General features: G+C 41.9%; 1 protein-coding gene across 1 annotated transcript in view; it reads left to right on the forward strand.

Annotated features, from left to right (window-relative positions):
• Window positions 1-14,149, forward strand: part of PGBD5 (piggyBac transposable element derived 5) — a 101,343-nt gene extending 87,194 nt beyond the window's left edge. The window contains exons 6-7 of the mRNA XM_006267911.4: window positions 1,716-1,821; window positions 5,344-14,149. Of these exons, the coding sequence (XP_006267973.3) occupies window positions 1,716-1,821; window positions 5,344-5,539 (302 nt within the window). The 3' untranslated portion in view covers window positions 5,540-14,149. The remainder of the gene's footprint in view (window positions 1-1,715; window positions 1,822-5,343) is intronic.
• The last annotated feature ends 873 nt before the right edge of the window (window positions 14,150-15,022 follow it).

The following is a 15,022-nucleotide window of genomic DNA, read 5'->3' on the forward strand; positions in this document are numbered from 1 at the left end:
ACCTCACCCAGAGTCTCATGGGATTTCACACTTCATAGATACTCTGTGGGTGCGTCCGGACGAACAGGGACCTGCGTTTCCCTGGGGAATGCCCATGCCACATGCCCTGTGGCGCACAGCAGGTTACCCTGGGTGGGGTAGGGCAGAGTTAATTAGTCAAGTCTGCAGTAAAGCGCACATGTAGCTGTCCCCACTATCAACCTGATTCCCCCTACTGCCTGGCCTAAGACTGAGAAGTGCAAGAAAAAAAATCTGCATGCATTTTAGAACTAAGGAAATTAAACTGGTTGTAACAGAAAGCAAGAGGGAGTACTTGGTGCCCCTGTAGCTGTAATCATGCTGCATTTTCAATGAAAGCAAATAGTGAGCAAATTAAAGGAAATTAAATTTTAAAACCAGAAGAAAGTTGTTTTGTTAAAAGGCCTGCATTACACAAATACCCTCCTCCTTTTCTTAGGTGTTAGGGGAAAGCCATTTTGCAGTAACAAGGAGAGATGGCACTGACTTCATATGATTTACATATCGTTCACCACATCTTTCAGGATGATTCCAGCAAAGACACAAAAACAAACTACTGGGCTACGAGCTAGCTGGGCTACGAGCAGCAGTTTAGCTGTGTTAATGTACCCTGCTGAGAGTGTGGGTGGGTTTTACCCCTAGTTTGGTTAGGAAGGTAAAGTGACAAGCATGGTAAGCTAGCCCAAGTGAAGTACCATGCTAACATAGCCATTCTGCTTCCTGGGCTAGCTCAGGCATTGCTGTAGAGCACTGGTTTTCAATTAGATACAAACTAGGCATAGTTTACTTTAAAGAACATGCACAAGTCCTTAAACATGAGAAATAGCACATAGGCAACTCCCACTAGCAGGAACATAATGCAGCTCACCTGAAACCAATTATTAATGCTTCTCTCCCCACCTCTTCACCTCCATCTCACCAGAGGGGTGTGGACTGGGCTGGTTAGCGCTCAATGTGCCTCTTTCTCAGACCACTAGAATAGTATGTGTATATGCCTGCAGAATATACATCTAAGTGTGGCAGAAAATAGGTTTGGAGGAAGCACCCCAGGGAGGAAGAGAGGAGTCATTTTGGAAGGACAGAGAAGTTGCAGCAGGCAGCACTCAGTTTTTCACCATATCTGGTGACAGACTTCCTTGTGGATGCCACTAGCTCAAGGGTTATAATAGTAACAAAGGAGATTCCTGATCCCATGGGTAACTGTTGCTGTTTCAGTCCACAGAAGAAGGATCAGTACAGTACAGACCCATAGCACTGGGTTCAGATAAACCAGTCCTGAACTTCTGCAAGTTCTGGTTTACTATCTCAGCATAACAGCATATTAAAATTCTCTGTTTCATGAGTCTGACCAAGCACCCAGCAGCGCCAGATTTCATTGCCAGCTCTTTGGATTCCAGTTTTTCTAGGATTAGAGCTCCAAGTTTTCTGTCATCTCTGGTTTGCTGGCATCTCTGCTCTGGGCTGCATTGTGCCTGAGAAATATTAGATACTGTCACACAGGGGTCTGCTGGTCAGAAGGGAAGAGGGAAGCAAACTTTAGGTTCAACATGGCTCAGTTCATAAACCCAAGTTCTGATTAGTGGAGTCTCATGCTGGTGCCTCCTTTTTTCACATCTTTTTCTCAGAAAGCATACTCAGTGTTTCAACTGTCATGAGATTTTGTGGCTCCCTAACAACTGTTCTTTTTGTTGATGCAGGAGTTATAATAAAGAGGAAAAGTGGAGAGATCCCGTGCCCACTGGCAGTAGAAGCTTTTGCTGCTCATCTTAGCTACATCTGCAGATATGATGACAAATACAGCAAGTGAGTGAGTAGTGACAGTTTGTGGAAACAAATCCCCTATTTGTACTGGGGTAGCTTCATTCAACCCCATTCTGTGGCAAAGGTCCCATGTACTTCAAAGAAAGCAGAGCGCCACTTACTGGGAATCAGTGACACTGTAGACCAGCATGTAGGGGATTTGTGTAGGAATTGGAGATGACCAAATAGTTTTGATTTAAACCCTCCTCCCCTCTCTCACATTATCCATTATCCATTTAAGATACCAAATACTGGTGCTCCTGTCTGGCTGTCTATCTAGCAGTGAAAAAAACCCATGAAAACTGCATTCCCAACACAATTTAAATTAAGTTAAAGAGCAGCTTGACAAAAGGGCCAACATGTTTGGAGCCAGGTTAGGGTGGATCTAATGTGGATCCAGTGGGGCTAAAAAGCTCTTGGGCTCAGCCAACTGGGTCACCATTCCAAATAATGGCCATCTTACTTGGCCATCTGTCTTTAAGATGTATACATTGTCTCAAGCCCTGTCCAGAAAAAATATCCCCCCTCAGTTTAGAATCCAAAGCCCTATCAATGACTTCAGGTTCAGAAACTCAAAATTCAGGTGGGTTTGGGACCTTGCGGTCCAAATTTGGCTCTCTCTGTCTAGTTCATGTCCATTTGGCAGGGGAAGAAAGATAGGATAAATGAACAAAAACCCACTCAGTGCTCTCCTACTCTTTGTCCTTACTGTGCTCTGGATATAGAAGCAGGTGATGCACCTCCCTGCCCCCATTCCTACCTACTGCTGACAATGGCAAGCAGTCACCCGAATGCCCCAAATGAACGTAATTTGCAGCATGCTTCCCTAGGTCCAAATCTAATTAGCATGGGTAGAAATCTGGTGGATGCTCATAGCAACTGATATGCTGCTCTATCTTACCACAACAACAGGGAAATGATGGGCTAGTAAGCCACCAGGCAGCTACCTGACTATTGTAGGGAAAAAAAGTGCACAGCTGAGATGCCACCAGCACAGCTAAGAAGCACAGGCTTGAACCTACTGCTGTAAAATTAAAGAATATTCATTTACTATTGAGAATACCACGGCAAAATGATGCATAGGGAATCACTGAGTTATCGGGAGTGAAGCTAAGGCTTGCGGCACGAAGCAAGGACAGCAGAGCTCCTGGAAAGGTATGTCCTACATTATGTGGACAGCCCTCAAATACACAGTCCCTCTTTAGGCAAAGGAGGCCCAGAAACAGTGAAATATAGTTTTGAAGAGCAGTTTCCATTAGAGGAGAGGTGATAACACCCAGCACAAGAGCAAATGCCCCCACCTCTTTTAAGGCTTAAAACAGAAACAGCAGGAGTTTCTCAACCTCTTTAGACTCAAGCCCTCCTGCCTCAGAAGATGCCAGCTCTTAGCTTTCATTTAGTTTTTGAGCACAGAAAAAGAAGAGAGAAAGTAGTGTGTTGCAAAGAACTTCAGAAAGACCACAGCAGGTCAGAACATTTTGGTCACTGTAGATTCCTAATTGAGAGCTCTGGGTTTGTCTTGTGAATCACGTGCAGATGTTTGCACACCCAACAGTGCTAATATCGTACTGCACCTTTAAAAGGATCTTGCAGCACCAATTTCAGCCCCAGCATAGTCCAGCTATGTCCAGGCCGGAGGGATTAGCTGCCACATCTCAACTGTAGTAATCCTGATTCAGCTTTTAGCTACAGGAGGAAGAGATTTCATTTCTCTACTGGGAGCTGGTCAGCTTACAGCTGCCTTCACTTCATATGCCTTCTAGTCTTAATGAGCATCAGCTGAGGGTTATGCTAGGCTTAGCAGCCTCTTCAATCTACCTACTGCTGGGTAGGTTCCTCTTTCTGCCCTTGCCTGTCTAGGGTATTTCTTTTAGTGCTATGCTTTCTTTTTTTTTTTTTTTTTTTTTTTTTTTTTAAAGAAAGCCTTTGGTTAAAATTACTTGTCTTTCTCACAAGCGCTGTAAACATGGTAATCAGATGTGGAAAGCTTTCCTGGCCATAGGTCAGTAGCTGTCTTTACACAGTTAGCAAATTCTCTGCATTTTTTCTGTTGATTCCTTATTGCCCTTCCTTCATAAATTATCTTGGGAAAGGGTGAATCCAACTGTACCGGAGTTGGAAAATGTAGATGAGTGTTTAGGGAAACACTGCATTAGACATGGGATCCAGAAGGGTCTCTAGAATGTTATAAGGTTTACTTTCAGGGGAGAACCAACAAAGGATTGAAGTGCCTACATTCCCTCTTGGTCCAAAACTGTGGTCCTGAAACCCTTGCAGAGGTTCCACCTAACCTTGGAGCTGCCTAAATGCCATAAGTGTTTGTTTCAAGTTTTCCAGCTGCCTAGAGCTGCACTTCACAGCATGTCCCCAACTACTCCAGTCTTGACAGGGTTGAGCAGCTCTGCATTTAGTTTATGCCTAAGCCCAATCAGGATACAGAAATCTCTGCATTCCTCTTCCTTAGCTCCCTTATGGTGGCATATCATTGGGCATTCCCAGAGCATTCATGACAGACACAGAAGGGATCAGGCTTCTCACAAAATGCCAGGATGACTGCTTACTCTTAAAACATGGCTGGAGACAGTTGTGCCTCCCCTTTTATACATCAGCCTAGTGGCTGGAGCACTTGCCCAGGTTGTGGGAGCATGTGGGAGCATTTCCTTCCTTTGCAAGGATTTAAACCCTATACTTTCCACCTCCCAGAAAAGCACCCTACTTGCTGTTGTGGGATTAGGGGGCTACCTGTTGGTCCATATTTGAGGAATTTGTGTAGGAGTTAGACACAAACTAATGTACTATCCTACTTTATGGTGTCCCATTAAGGCACCTTCTCATCAGAACAACAGAGTAGCTGGAAGGAAATTTAGAGAAGAAAGACATCATTAGGCTGGAGAGTTTAACTGGCTAGACAATGAATGAAGGGATGGAAGCCATGTACTTTTCTAATTTAAACGTAGAGGGTATGAATGTTAGTGTGTGCATATGTGTAATTATTTGAAGTGGCTACAAAGAGGATGTAGTTAGGCATGATGAGATTTAACAAGAAGGGGCATTTAACTGATTTGGTGTTGGGATGCAGAGTGATCTGTCAAGCGAAGTGGTTGAAGCCCCTTTACTTGGGACATGGAAAACTTAAAGGCAACCAAATAGGAGAAGAGTGTTCTAGTACACTGGATCCTGTGACCAGTCAGCCCTTTTCTGTCAAGAAGTTGTAGCACTCGTGCTTGTGTGATGTGGTTTATTGACAACACTAGCACTAGGTGTTACTAAGGGCAGGAAAATGCAAGAAAGAGTGGGAGACCTAAAGACCATTTTGCAACTTAACTACAAAAAATACTTATTTAAACATATTACAACAATAATAATCCATTAACTAAAGAATCTTCCTCCACAAAGGTTCCTGTGCACGTGTCTTATTTGGGACTGGAGAATCTGGGTAGAGGGGTAACTATCTTGCCTCCTTGAAGAAAACACATGGAAGCACTTGAAAGTTGACTGTCTCTTCCCTTTCTCCCCATTTTGTAGGTATTTCATTTCTCATAAACCAAACAAGACCTGGCAACAAGTGTTCTGGTTTGCTGTCAGCATTGCCATAAACAATGCCTACATCCTCTACAAAATGTCAGATGCCTATCACGTGACAAGGTACAGCCGGGCACAGTTCAGTGAGAGACTTATAAAGGAGCTGTTGGGCTTGGAGGACACTTCACCTTCTCATTGATGCATTGTTTCTTGTGGCTTAGGTAGGGATGGAGGGTAAGCAGAAGAGGAGACCATCATTCTGGAATGTCAAAGCAGGGAACTTGTGACACCACCAATGCTGCTCCCTATGTGAAAATGCCAAGTGATGCCACTAGAAGGGTGGAGACTGTTAAAATTAGCAGCTGGCTTTAGAGGTGTCCTACAGAAAGTGCCACAGGAAACTTCCACACACAATTACATATATGAATGCTCTGCGGGTATCTGTACATCAGAATTGATTTTAAGTTAGCAATTTCTCAGTAGCACTTGTTGAACAGGTAACATCTGTTGAGCAGGGTCATCTCATTAAGATTCCCTTTGGGCTAAACTAGGAGGTTGTCACAAGCTGGTAGAGTTCAACAGTCCTCATGGGGAATTAACTTGCTTAGAGGTCTTTTAACTCTGAGACCACCAAGGTTGGCCTATGCACTGCAGTATGGCTGCGAATGCCTAGCACCTTGTAAGGAATCACTGCAGTTATGACATGGTCAAAGAGAAGCAACAGATATGTATGTATATACTGAACTTTAACAGACAAAAGCAACCAGGACTTTGATGACTGGTTAAGATTACCTTCCTCCCACCATCCCCCTGAATGCAAGGCAATCAGGTTGCAGTATGGGACAAGATTTAGGAAATAATCACATTGGGGAATTTTTTTAAACACTATCAAAGTTGAGTCTTGAAATCTGGTAATATTGCCTTTTGTAACATCCATACTCCCAGTGTCCAGGGGTGAGAAATCTCAGAGTATATAGCAACTATATTCTCCTGGATTTCATTGTATCTTTGGGTTCTTCTAAGTGTTGCTTAAGGCCTGACATGACAGACTGTTTAAGTTTCTATCACCTAGTATATTTGTTCTCTTTTCCCCATATTTAAATATCAACTTACTTTTCATCTTAGGTTTCATTTCCTAGTGACACACTTGACAAGAAAGAATAATTCACGGATAGCGTGATTTGCATTATCACTGTGGGGTGTTCTGTAGAAATTCTTCTTAGAATTTGAAATTTGTCACAGTAGCTTATAATTTTGCAAATTTATATGCTTAGAAAAATGTAACTTTGTTAAAAAAAAAAAAAAAAAGTTCTGGTGCAACCAGATGCTAAATGTCCCTGAATAGAATAAAACCCAAATACATTTCTTGTCCTGAGTGACTCTCTAGGAGGTAGAATCACTTTGAGTTTGCCCAGCCTGGTGCCAATGTTTCATAGAGGAGAGATGCCATGATTAAATGCTTTTGCTGGAGGCAGTGGATTCTGCTGAAAACAAGAAGAAAAATGGTAGGAATGGTCAAAAAGTGAAAATGAAGTGAAATGTTGCTTTTCCTTTTATCACATTATTGGGCTATGGGCTTAACTAAACTAGAACATCGTGAATATTAGTTTGAAATTAGTAAGAAATTGTAATGAGCAATTCACTTACAGGGCACAAATATGCATCTTTTCTTTGGGTTGGACTGACTTGCATTGAAGGCAACAGGAAAGCTGTCATGGATGGGAGTAGGATCAGGCTTTGATAAGGTAGTTAATGCTCATGTTTAGAGGGACACAACTAGTTCTAGTTCAAGAATTTGGACAGGTAGCAAACTCTTATAAAATCTCTGTGCTGTTCAAGTATCATCATTAAAAAGTTGTGTTGGGCTTTTTACAGTCAGCAGCATTACGCTGCGCTTGTACCTTGCCCTTCTAATAAGGAGGTATTTCCAGTGAGACAGTCCCTGAAGGCCTATCTAACTTCATTGTCTAAGTGCCATCAATGTGAGGAAAAGATAAATGTGAATTAACAAAAATGTATTTGATCCCTGGTGCTAAGAGTGCAAGAGTGTTTTAAATGAGCTGTGTGTCCCCTGAACTTGCTGTTGTGGTTCAGTGGCAGCATCCATGTCTACCACGTGGGAGACCTGGGCTTGATCCATGCATGCAGCTATAGCCATTTGAGATGCTGAATATCTGAACTCATTCTGGCCTTTAGATCCTGTCTCAATGGTCTAAAGTGAGGATGGGGGGTTTGGGTAGCCCCTACTCCTCCCTGGGCGTGTCAGGTCTGGATGAACTCTCACTTATACATCATGATCCAGAAGGATTGACACTTGCCTACTACGTGCTCCCTGACCCCAGTTACCATACAGGAGGGGTTTAAAAGATAGCAAATGGCTAATTAGGGGTAGGAATGATATATTTTTAAAAAATCTATCTATTGGACCACATAGTATCTATAGTTTGAGGGGTTGTGGTGGAGGGGAGGAGTTTGACAAATGTCAGTTTTTTGCCATATTTTCCCATGTTCTCTGATAACCGTTGACATTCTCCTTCCCATCATCGAGGCCCCTTCTGTCCCTACTATCCTGTGATCTTCACATAAGCAAAGAGGATGGGACCCTCACAGGTTGTCTTGTATGCAGTGAACCAGGCTCAGCCCCTTAAAACCAAGATAGATTTGTCAAATATTGCATTTACTTACTACTTAATAGTAAGCAAAAACAGATAAGTTGGTGATAAAATACCATTGATGGCTAAAGTAGGTGAATGGGGGGCCTGTAGTGAGGCACCACAGTCAGTTTTTCCAGAGGCGTGAAAACCTATGACACTTGGCCTAGGAAAACTGAGCCCAGGTATAGATGGAAGTACTTGAAATTAGTTGAAGGTGCTGCCCTAAATTAGCATGTAAGGAGTAGGTATATGCTGGTTGTGTCCTGTAGTTTCAAAATGTTGCCAAAATTCATCTGATGAGCTGGTGCAAATTATATAAAATCACCCAGAAAAGAGCTGACCAGAACAGCTTTTCTTCATTTGTCTCTAGTGCAAGAGCACTTCTAAGAAAGCATGGGTCCAATCCTCCAACATGCTGACCATTTCCTGTGAGGAAATACAGTCCCAAGTACTCACTGGCATGAGCAATAGGCAAAGCCTTTCAAGATATCACTGGAAATACTCAGCACTGTACATGATTAAGCCTCAAAACAGCTAGATATGTTCCACCTATTCTTTAGCACTTGGCCTAAATGAATCTGGCCCATATAACATGGAAATGATTGGATGTGGCCCATATACTACAGAAATGTGATTTTATTTACATGGCAGTGTAGCCAAGGCCTTAGAATATAGCTTTCCACAGATGTCTTCTGCTTGTGATATAGACTGCTTAAGCTTAAGTTATACTAGTCCTTATTTTTGCCTCAGGGATTGGCTCCTGAGTAGTTGTCCCTTGAGTTGGTGTTGACAGGGGATTACACAGTGGCTGACTATTACAGGGAAGATGCTTTATTCTCCTCTGGAGAAGGAGAACAACCTAAGACAGAAACAAAGCATGGCTTTGCAATTAATGTGAATCTTCCATCCCCAACCCTTTCCCATAACTTTCAATCAGTTTTCTAAAGATGCATAAACATCCATTAAAATACTGCAAAGAAACCAAGACAAAAAAATCTACATATGACAAATGAACTCTGGGTTGCATAGCCTACAAGCAAAAATCACCAAAGTGTAGCCTACATGATTAAAATGACTGAGCCATCATATATTTCCCATTCTTTTTATGGGTGTGGGAGGAAGAAAGAGTGAGGAAAGTTACTCAAATAGCATCTCACACTTCCATTTTAAATATCACAAACCATGGAAACTAGCTGGTTTTATAAAACAAAACTTTTGCTTGATTAAAGCCATTCAGTGTCAACAGCAGTTCAGATTCTGTAGTCTTTCATCTCGCCCTTGCTGTAAACTAGCTTTTGTGATTTCCCCCACCCAAGTATAAATATACGGTGCTTACTTTCAGAAGTCAATACAAATGAAGGGTTAAGTGTCAAAACATTGCAAGATGCTATTGATGATATTGTATAAACACGGTTTATATCATGATTTGTAGAATGATACTGGGGTATGCTTTGTATCATCAAGATATTTGGGGTAAAGATCTTTAAGTCAGGCATTCATTAAAAGTAAGGGAAGTACCAGTTAGGCAAGAGCATCAGGTAGAAACCTTTCAGAAAGAGGACATAGAAAATGGAGCAGATGGGGACAGGAAGGCTTTTCTCTCTTCTGCTGAATTTGGCTTCGTACAGCATGTAATTCTGAGTGTTGAAGCTCTTTGTTTGTCAGAGTATGCAAACTGCTTCAAAGAATTAAGAACGTCAGTGTGATATGCAGACCACATTCTATGCACAGCACTTCTTCCAAGGAGTTTTTTTCACATCTTGTTGAGACTCATATTTGAAAAAGGTTCATTATAACGTGTAACATTGATCTAACATTCACTACAGCTAAAAGCCGATGTGAAATCTTGCTCTATTACAGTCTGCTCCGTCGTGGAAAACTCCACTATAAGGGCTTGCAGGAACTCTGACCCTGTTGCTTTTTATCTCAGCTCATTTGTGTGCTTGACGAGAAAGGGAACAATTTCAAGAAATCGCTCTCCTGTTTCCCTTTTTGTGTGCAGTAGCTGTGCTTTAAGCATCCCTTCTAATGCCTGTTCTCATTTCTCTTCGATTAATAGGTATTTTAAGAACACAGACTTCTCTAGAGTTCTCAATGTCACTAAATAATTGATTCAGCAATACCATTATTTTACATTCTTAGACATTTCATAGAGAAAAACAGGTAGTTCTCTGCTGCCACAGTAACATGAAGGGCACTGACTCAAAACCAGCATCTTCATTCCCCACCTTTGAGACCCTAGCTCCTCTTCTAGCAGAGGGGTTTATTCTACTAAGCATTACCCTTGTGGGTAATGAGGGCTCTCCTAGCTCAATCCTATGCTTCCTTAGGGATGAGCGGTCATTCCTGGAGCTGATTTTAGTAGAGTGAGGATTAAACTGCACTGTAACTTTTTTGCACTCCTATAATGCCTTCCATTCAAGGATCTTAAAGTGCTTTAACAATGTGAACGCTCATGCATTAGCCCTCCCCACAACTTTGTGACAGGGACAGATAGTATGAACACCGTCATTGTATATATGGGAAACTGAGGCCCAAAGAGGGTCACCCAAATGTGCCTAGGAAAAGGAAATAAGATTCAGTTTTAAGACTCCTACTCCTAACTATTAGGACTGCAGGCAAGGCTGAAGTGGTTGATAGCTTCTGCTCATAGGCCCCAAACTCAAAATAGGTGCATTTTTCTAAACTAGAAAAAATAAATGACATGAAAATTAGCAAGGATAATTTTCCTCTTCCCCCCTCAAGAATAGAAGCTGAGTGACTTGAAGTTACAAGACTCATTTTGCTTTTCAGAGCTTTTGCTTGTGATTCTGAACTAAAACATTAACTGAAATCAAGGGAAAGATTTCATTGAAATCATTGGGGTTTAAAAAGAGACCTACTGACTTGCATGGGGGAGCTAGAGCAGAGACCATCCAAGGCACAATGACAACCCAGTGAAAGCTGTAGACTGTGAAGCCTGTCCCCAGATGGGCTTACAAACAAATGTCTCTAGTAAAAATTAGTCTAGGCTGGGAATAAACATGAAGTCTTCCATCCATCTCTGCTGGGGAAATCTCTATGGAGCTACCTTGTGCTAGCTCTGAAGCACAACTAGCGGGTCCAAAAAGAACTCATTTAAGAGATGAGCGTGTGAAGCATCAAGAGAATGAGAGCAATGTTCGTAGAGGGAAGCAGCTTCATTGTATGTTATATTTGGGTACGTGTTTGGCCTGCTTCAAATAGGAAGCTTTGCAAATAATACTGTTCTGTCACCTGTGCAAATATAATCCCAGTCACCATGCTGTTTAATGTGTTCCTCCTTGTCGGGGCCTTGCCCATACCATTCCATTTTTGTTTTGTCCACAGAATAAGTGAAAACTAGAGATAGAAAAAGCCCTGCCAGGTTGTCTTGTCCCTGGGATATTTAAAACTCAGCTCTGCTTTAACCTATCAATAGGGTTTTTCTACTTCTCTTGGGAGACTGTTCTGTAGCCTAGTAGATCTCACCATTAAGAAGCTTTTCCTGATACTGTACATTTTTCTTTGCTTAATTTCACCCTTTTCTATACCCTTGCATCATGTTGAATCACCTGTTCTTGGCCTACACCTGTCTATGTAGATGGTCACTCTGGAAAGAGAAATAATAGAGACAGAGTTGGCCTTCTCTCTATTTTTTAAATGTTCTCTAAGTAAAACAGGGTATTGTTTTCCAAGGCTATACTTAAAGCAATCACTGTGAGAGTATTGCCTGCTTAGCCCCACTTGTGCTGCCTATTGGGTTCAGGTGGACCCAAGACAAAGATATCAGAGGTACCACACCCACAAATACACTTAGCATGGCTGCAGAATTTACCATAAATGTGATTTTTCTGCCAGATGGGACCTTGACGTCTTCTGTTCTGCCCTCATACACTCCCCAGTGACCCTATTGAAACTGTTAGGTGTCATAACACGGCCTTAAATGGTAATATATTTGTCTCACTCTTATGAAATAATAACTGCTTGTATTAGATGTCAAGGTGGTTCATACAATGTGTAGTGTGCAAAGCCATCAAACTATAAACACAGTCCTCTGCAGGAGCACTCCTTGAATGTTACTGCAGACATGACCCTTTGTTAATATGTATGGGATCTGGAAGGACAACCTAGGTGTAATAGAGAAGACATCCTTACCCTTTGAGCCTGCTAGTTGAGGCCTGAATGGAACTAGTGGAGTGAACAAAGAAAGATAACAAGGAGTTTGGGATCCAGGCTCCCTTGACTATCAAACCTTTGTGGGAAGAAGCTGAGAGATACTCAAAGCTGTGTCAGGTCCTAGACAAACCAGGGACTCTAGACAGAGCCACAGGCAGAAAAACAAGCTTGCCCAGCGTGAGGCCTCAGGAGGAGTAAGGATGGGAAGTGTTCCCAGAATATTAAGACCCTTAAAAAAAAACGAAGTGAAATACTTTTACCTCAGCCAGTTGTTCTTGGATAGGCACATCTGTTGGAAGCAAAGTAGTTAAATCTGTGTTCACTGATCTCAAAAGACCGAGGGCAAAAATAAGGATAGAGCCCGGGTCCACTAGGTTCCTCTTCCCAAATCCCATCCCACTCCCTCTTAGAGTAACACTGTGGTATTGTCCTCCAATTACTCTGTCAAAGTATGTACAAAAAGTGAAGAGCTCATGCCTCACCACAAACTCAAAAAAAAAATTGCTTTTATTTGATGGAAACAAGATGCAAGCGGCTGATCATTCAGTTGGAATTAATAGTATTAATACAATTAATAATTATATTTCATTCTTCACTTTACCAGCTAACTTTGTATCTGGTATGTTGAATTCAGAGGCAAAACAATTTAACCAAGTGGAAGAAAGTTGAATACAAAAGAAAAAAGACATAGCGGTTAAAAACAGCTGTCTGATTTTCCCCTGGGACAAACCTTTTATCCTGGGATCCTAGAGACTGACAAGCCCATTTGTCCTATCTTACTTCCCTGTGAAGTATCCAAATTAACACTTTGCCCCAGAACAGCCTGCATTTGTTCGACTGCCATTCAAGCTGTGTGTGTAAAACAACAGACTGCTCTAATGCGAGTCAAAGCCTGGGACAACCAGCTGTGGGATAATCCCGGCATCTGGATTTAGCAAAAGTTAGGCCAAACATTCCCTTGATGTAATACCATTGAGGTCACTGATAAAATTGGACCATGAATAAATCTGAGCCAGCATATGGTGAGATCATCAATGGACTCTAGAAATAATGAACAAGAAACTAACAGAAAAGCACATTGGTAAATATCAGATGAAAGGATTAAAGGCTGGAAACTCAAAGGGAGAGATTCCAGCTGTTCTGCTCCAATGGCTGCCCTTCTAATATGCAGGATGGCTCACTTCTATTCTTGGTTTCATTTAAATAAAAATCCAGGGAAGTTATAGCCTTCAGCACAGTCAGTGCAGCTGCTTTAGCTATAGAAAAATCATCAGTGGTGTCACTGTATGCCTCTGCTTGTACTGCAAAAGTTCAGTGATCATAGACGTCAGAGGCTCTGGGTAGTTTGGAGATAGCTGGTAAAAGAAACAGCAGGACTAACAGGAACAGTAGAGACGGCTACAGTTCTTTACCAGTATTTTTTTAAGCTGTGCAACTTGCATTCCATCAAATGAAGTGATTGTAGAGCACGCAAGGATAGTATGTAGCAAATGTTTTCAAAACACGACTATTGTCAAGCTCCATTCACTGCACCCAGACAATTGCAATTTGGTACAAAACTTCCCCAAACTAAAGATTTCAGTTTGGAAATGTAAACATCACAGAGTAAAACCCACGGTGCCGTTTATTTTCTTCTTTTGTTTAGAAACTTCTTGGAGCAATTTTATAATCGATACAGTCTTTCAGGAAATGCATGTATGTGGCCCTGCTTCAGGGTAAGGTCCACAGCAGTATTTCTGCGTTGGGGGTGGGGAACTCCTTTTGTGACACTGGTTTTTGTTCTACACAAAGGCACGCTTGCAATAAATTTTTACAAGTTTTGTACACCATGAGCTAAATTCTGAGTTCCAAAAATGTGACGTGTGGCAACAACAACAAACTGGATTTATAGTATCACTCTGATATCTTGTCATGTGATTTTATTTCTTCAACAAAGTTTGTTTACAATCAACAACTTTGAAATACAGTCAAATATATTACTGGTTGCCTCTCGCTGCCTCGTTCTTTCCTGGGGTGGGGAGTGGGGGATGTGAAAGGACGTCAAGAGACTCCCGTTGGGCATGTTCTGTTTCCTCACTTTAAAATGATAATGAGCCAAAATTTGAAAGCCTTATACAGTTTTTACTTGGGTGAAATGTTATTGGAAGCTTTACTAGAAACAACCAAATGCTAGAGGTCTGTATACACATCACACCCTTTGTCCTGGAAAAGGGCCCTCAGGCCCAATGGTATAATCTCACACCATCCCCAAGGGCTTTCCATGACATCAGTGACCTGATCAGTGTGTGGCATGGGAAGAAGGTTGCACACATTTTTCTTACACCAGTCATATAGGCTTCCTCCTTGAAAGATAACAGGTCCCTATCTTCACAGATATGTTACAGATACTATCCCCCTGTGAAGATGAAGGTTTATGAGCTGTGTGTGTGTACATGTATATATGTACATGTAAAACATGCCTTAGCAAACAGCGCTGTGGGAGTGCTGATGAGTTTCAGCTGATTGCAGGAGCAGCAAAGCTGAGTGGCTTGTCTTCAAGTCAGCAACTCACTGTGAACCAAGCAAATTGCAAACCAACCAGATAGGAATGATCCAGGCTCCACTGTAGCATCTTGGTGATCCTTCCTTGCACCAGTCATCCATGTTATCCTTCAATGGTGCACTGGTGAGCCTCACATCAGCATGTCTTGAGATGCCGAAGAGAAAAAGGAATCAATGGGTGCATCTGCACGTTCGTTAATGAATTGTAATTAGGGTGCATTAAGTTTAGTACCTGCAGTTACAGGTACTAACATAATGTGTTGTAATTAGCACTACTGCACTTTAGCACCAGCACACACTTTTTGGTGATG

This window comes from Alligator mississippiensis, chromosome 1 (assembly GCF_030867095.1).
Source record: "Alligator mississippiensis isolate rAllMis1 chromosome 1, rAllMis1, whole genome shotgun sequence".
Lineage (NCBI taxonomy): Eukaryota > Metazoa > Chordata > Crocodylia > Alligatoridae > Alligator > Alligator mississippiensis.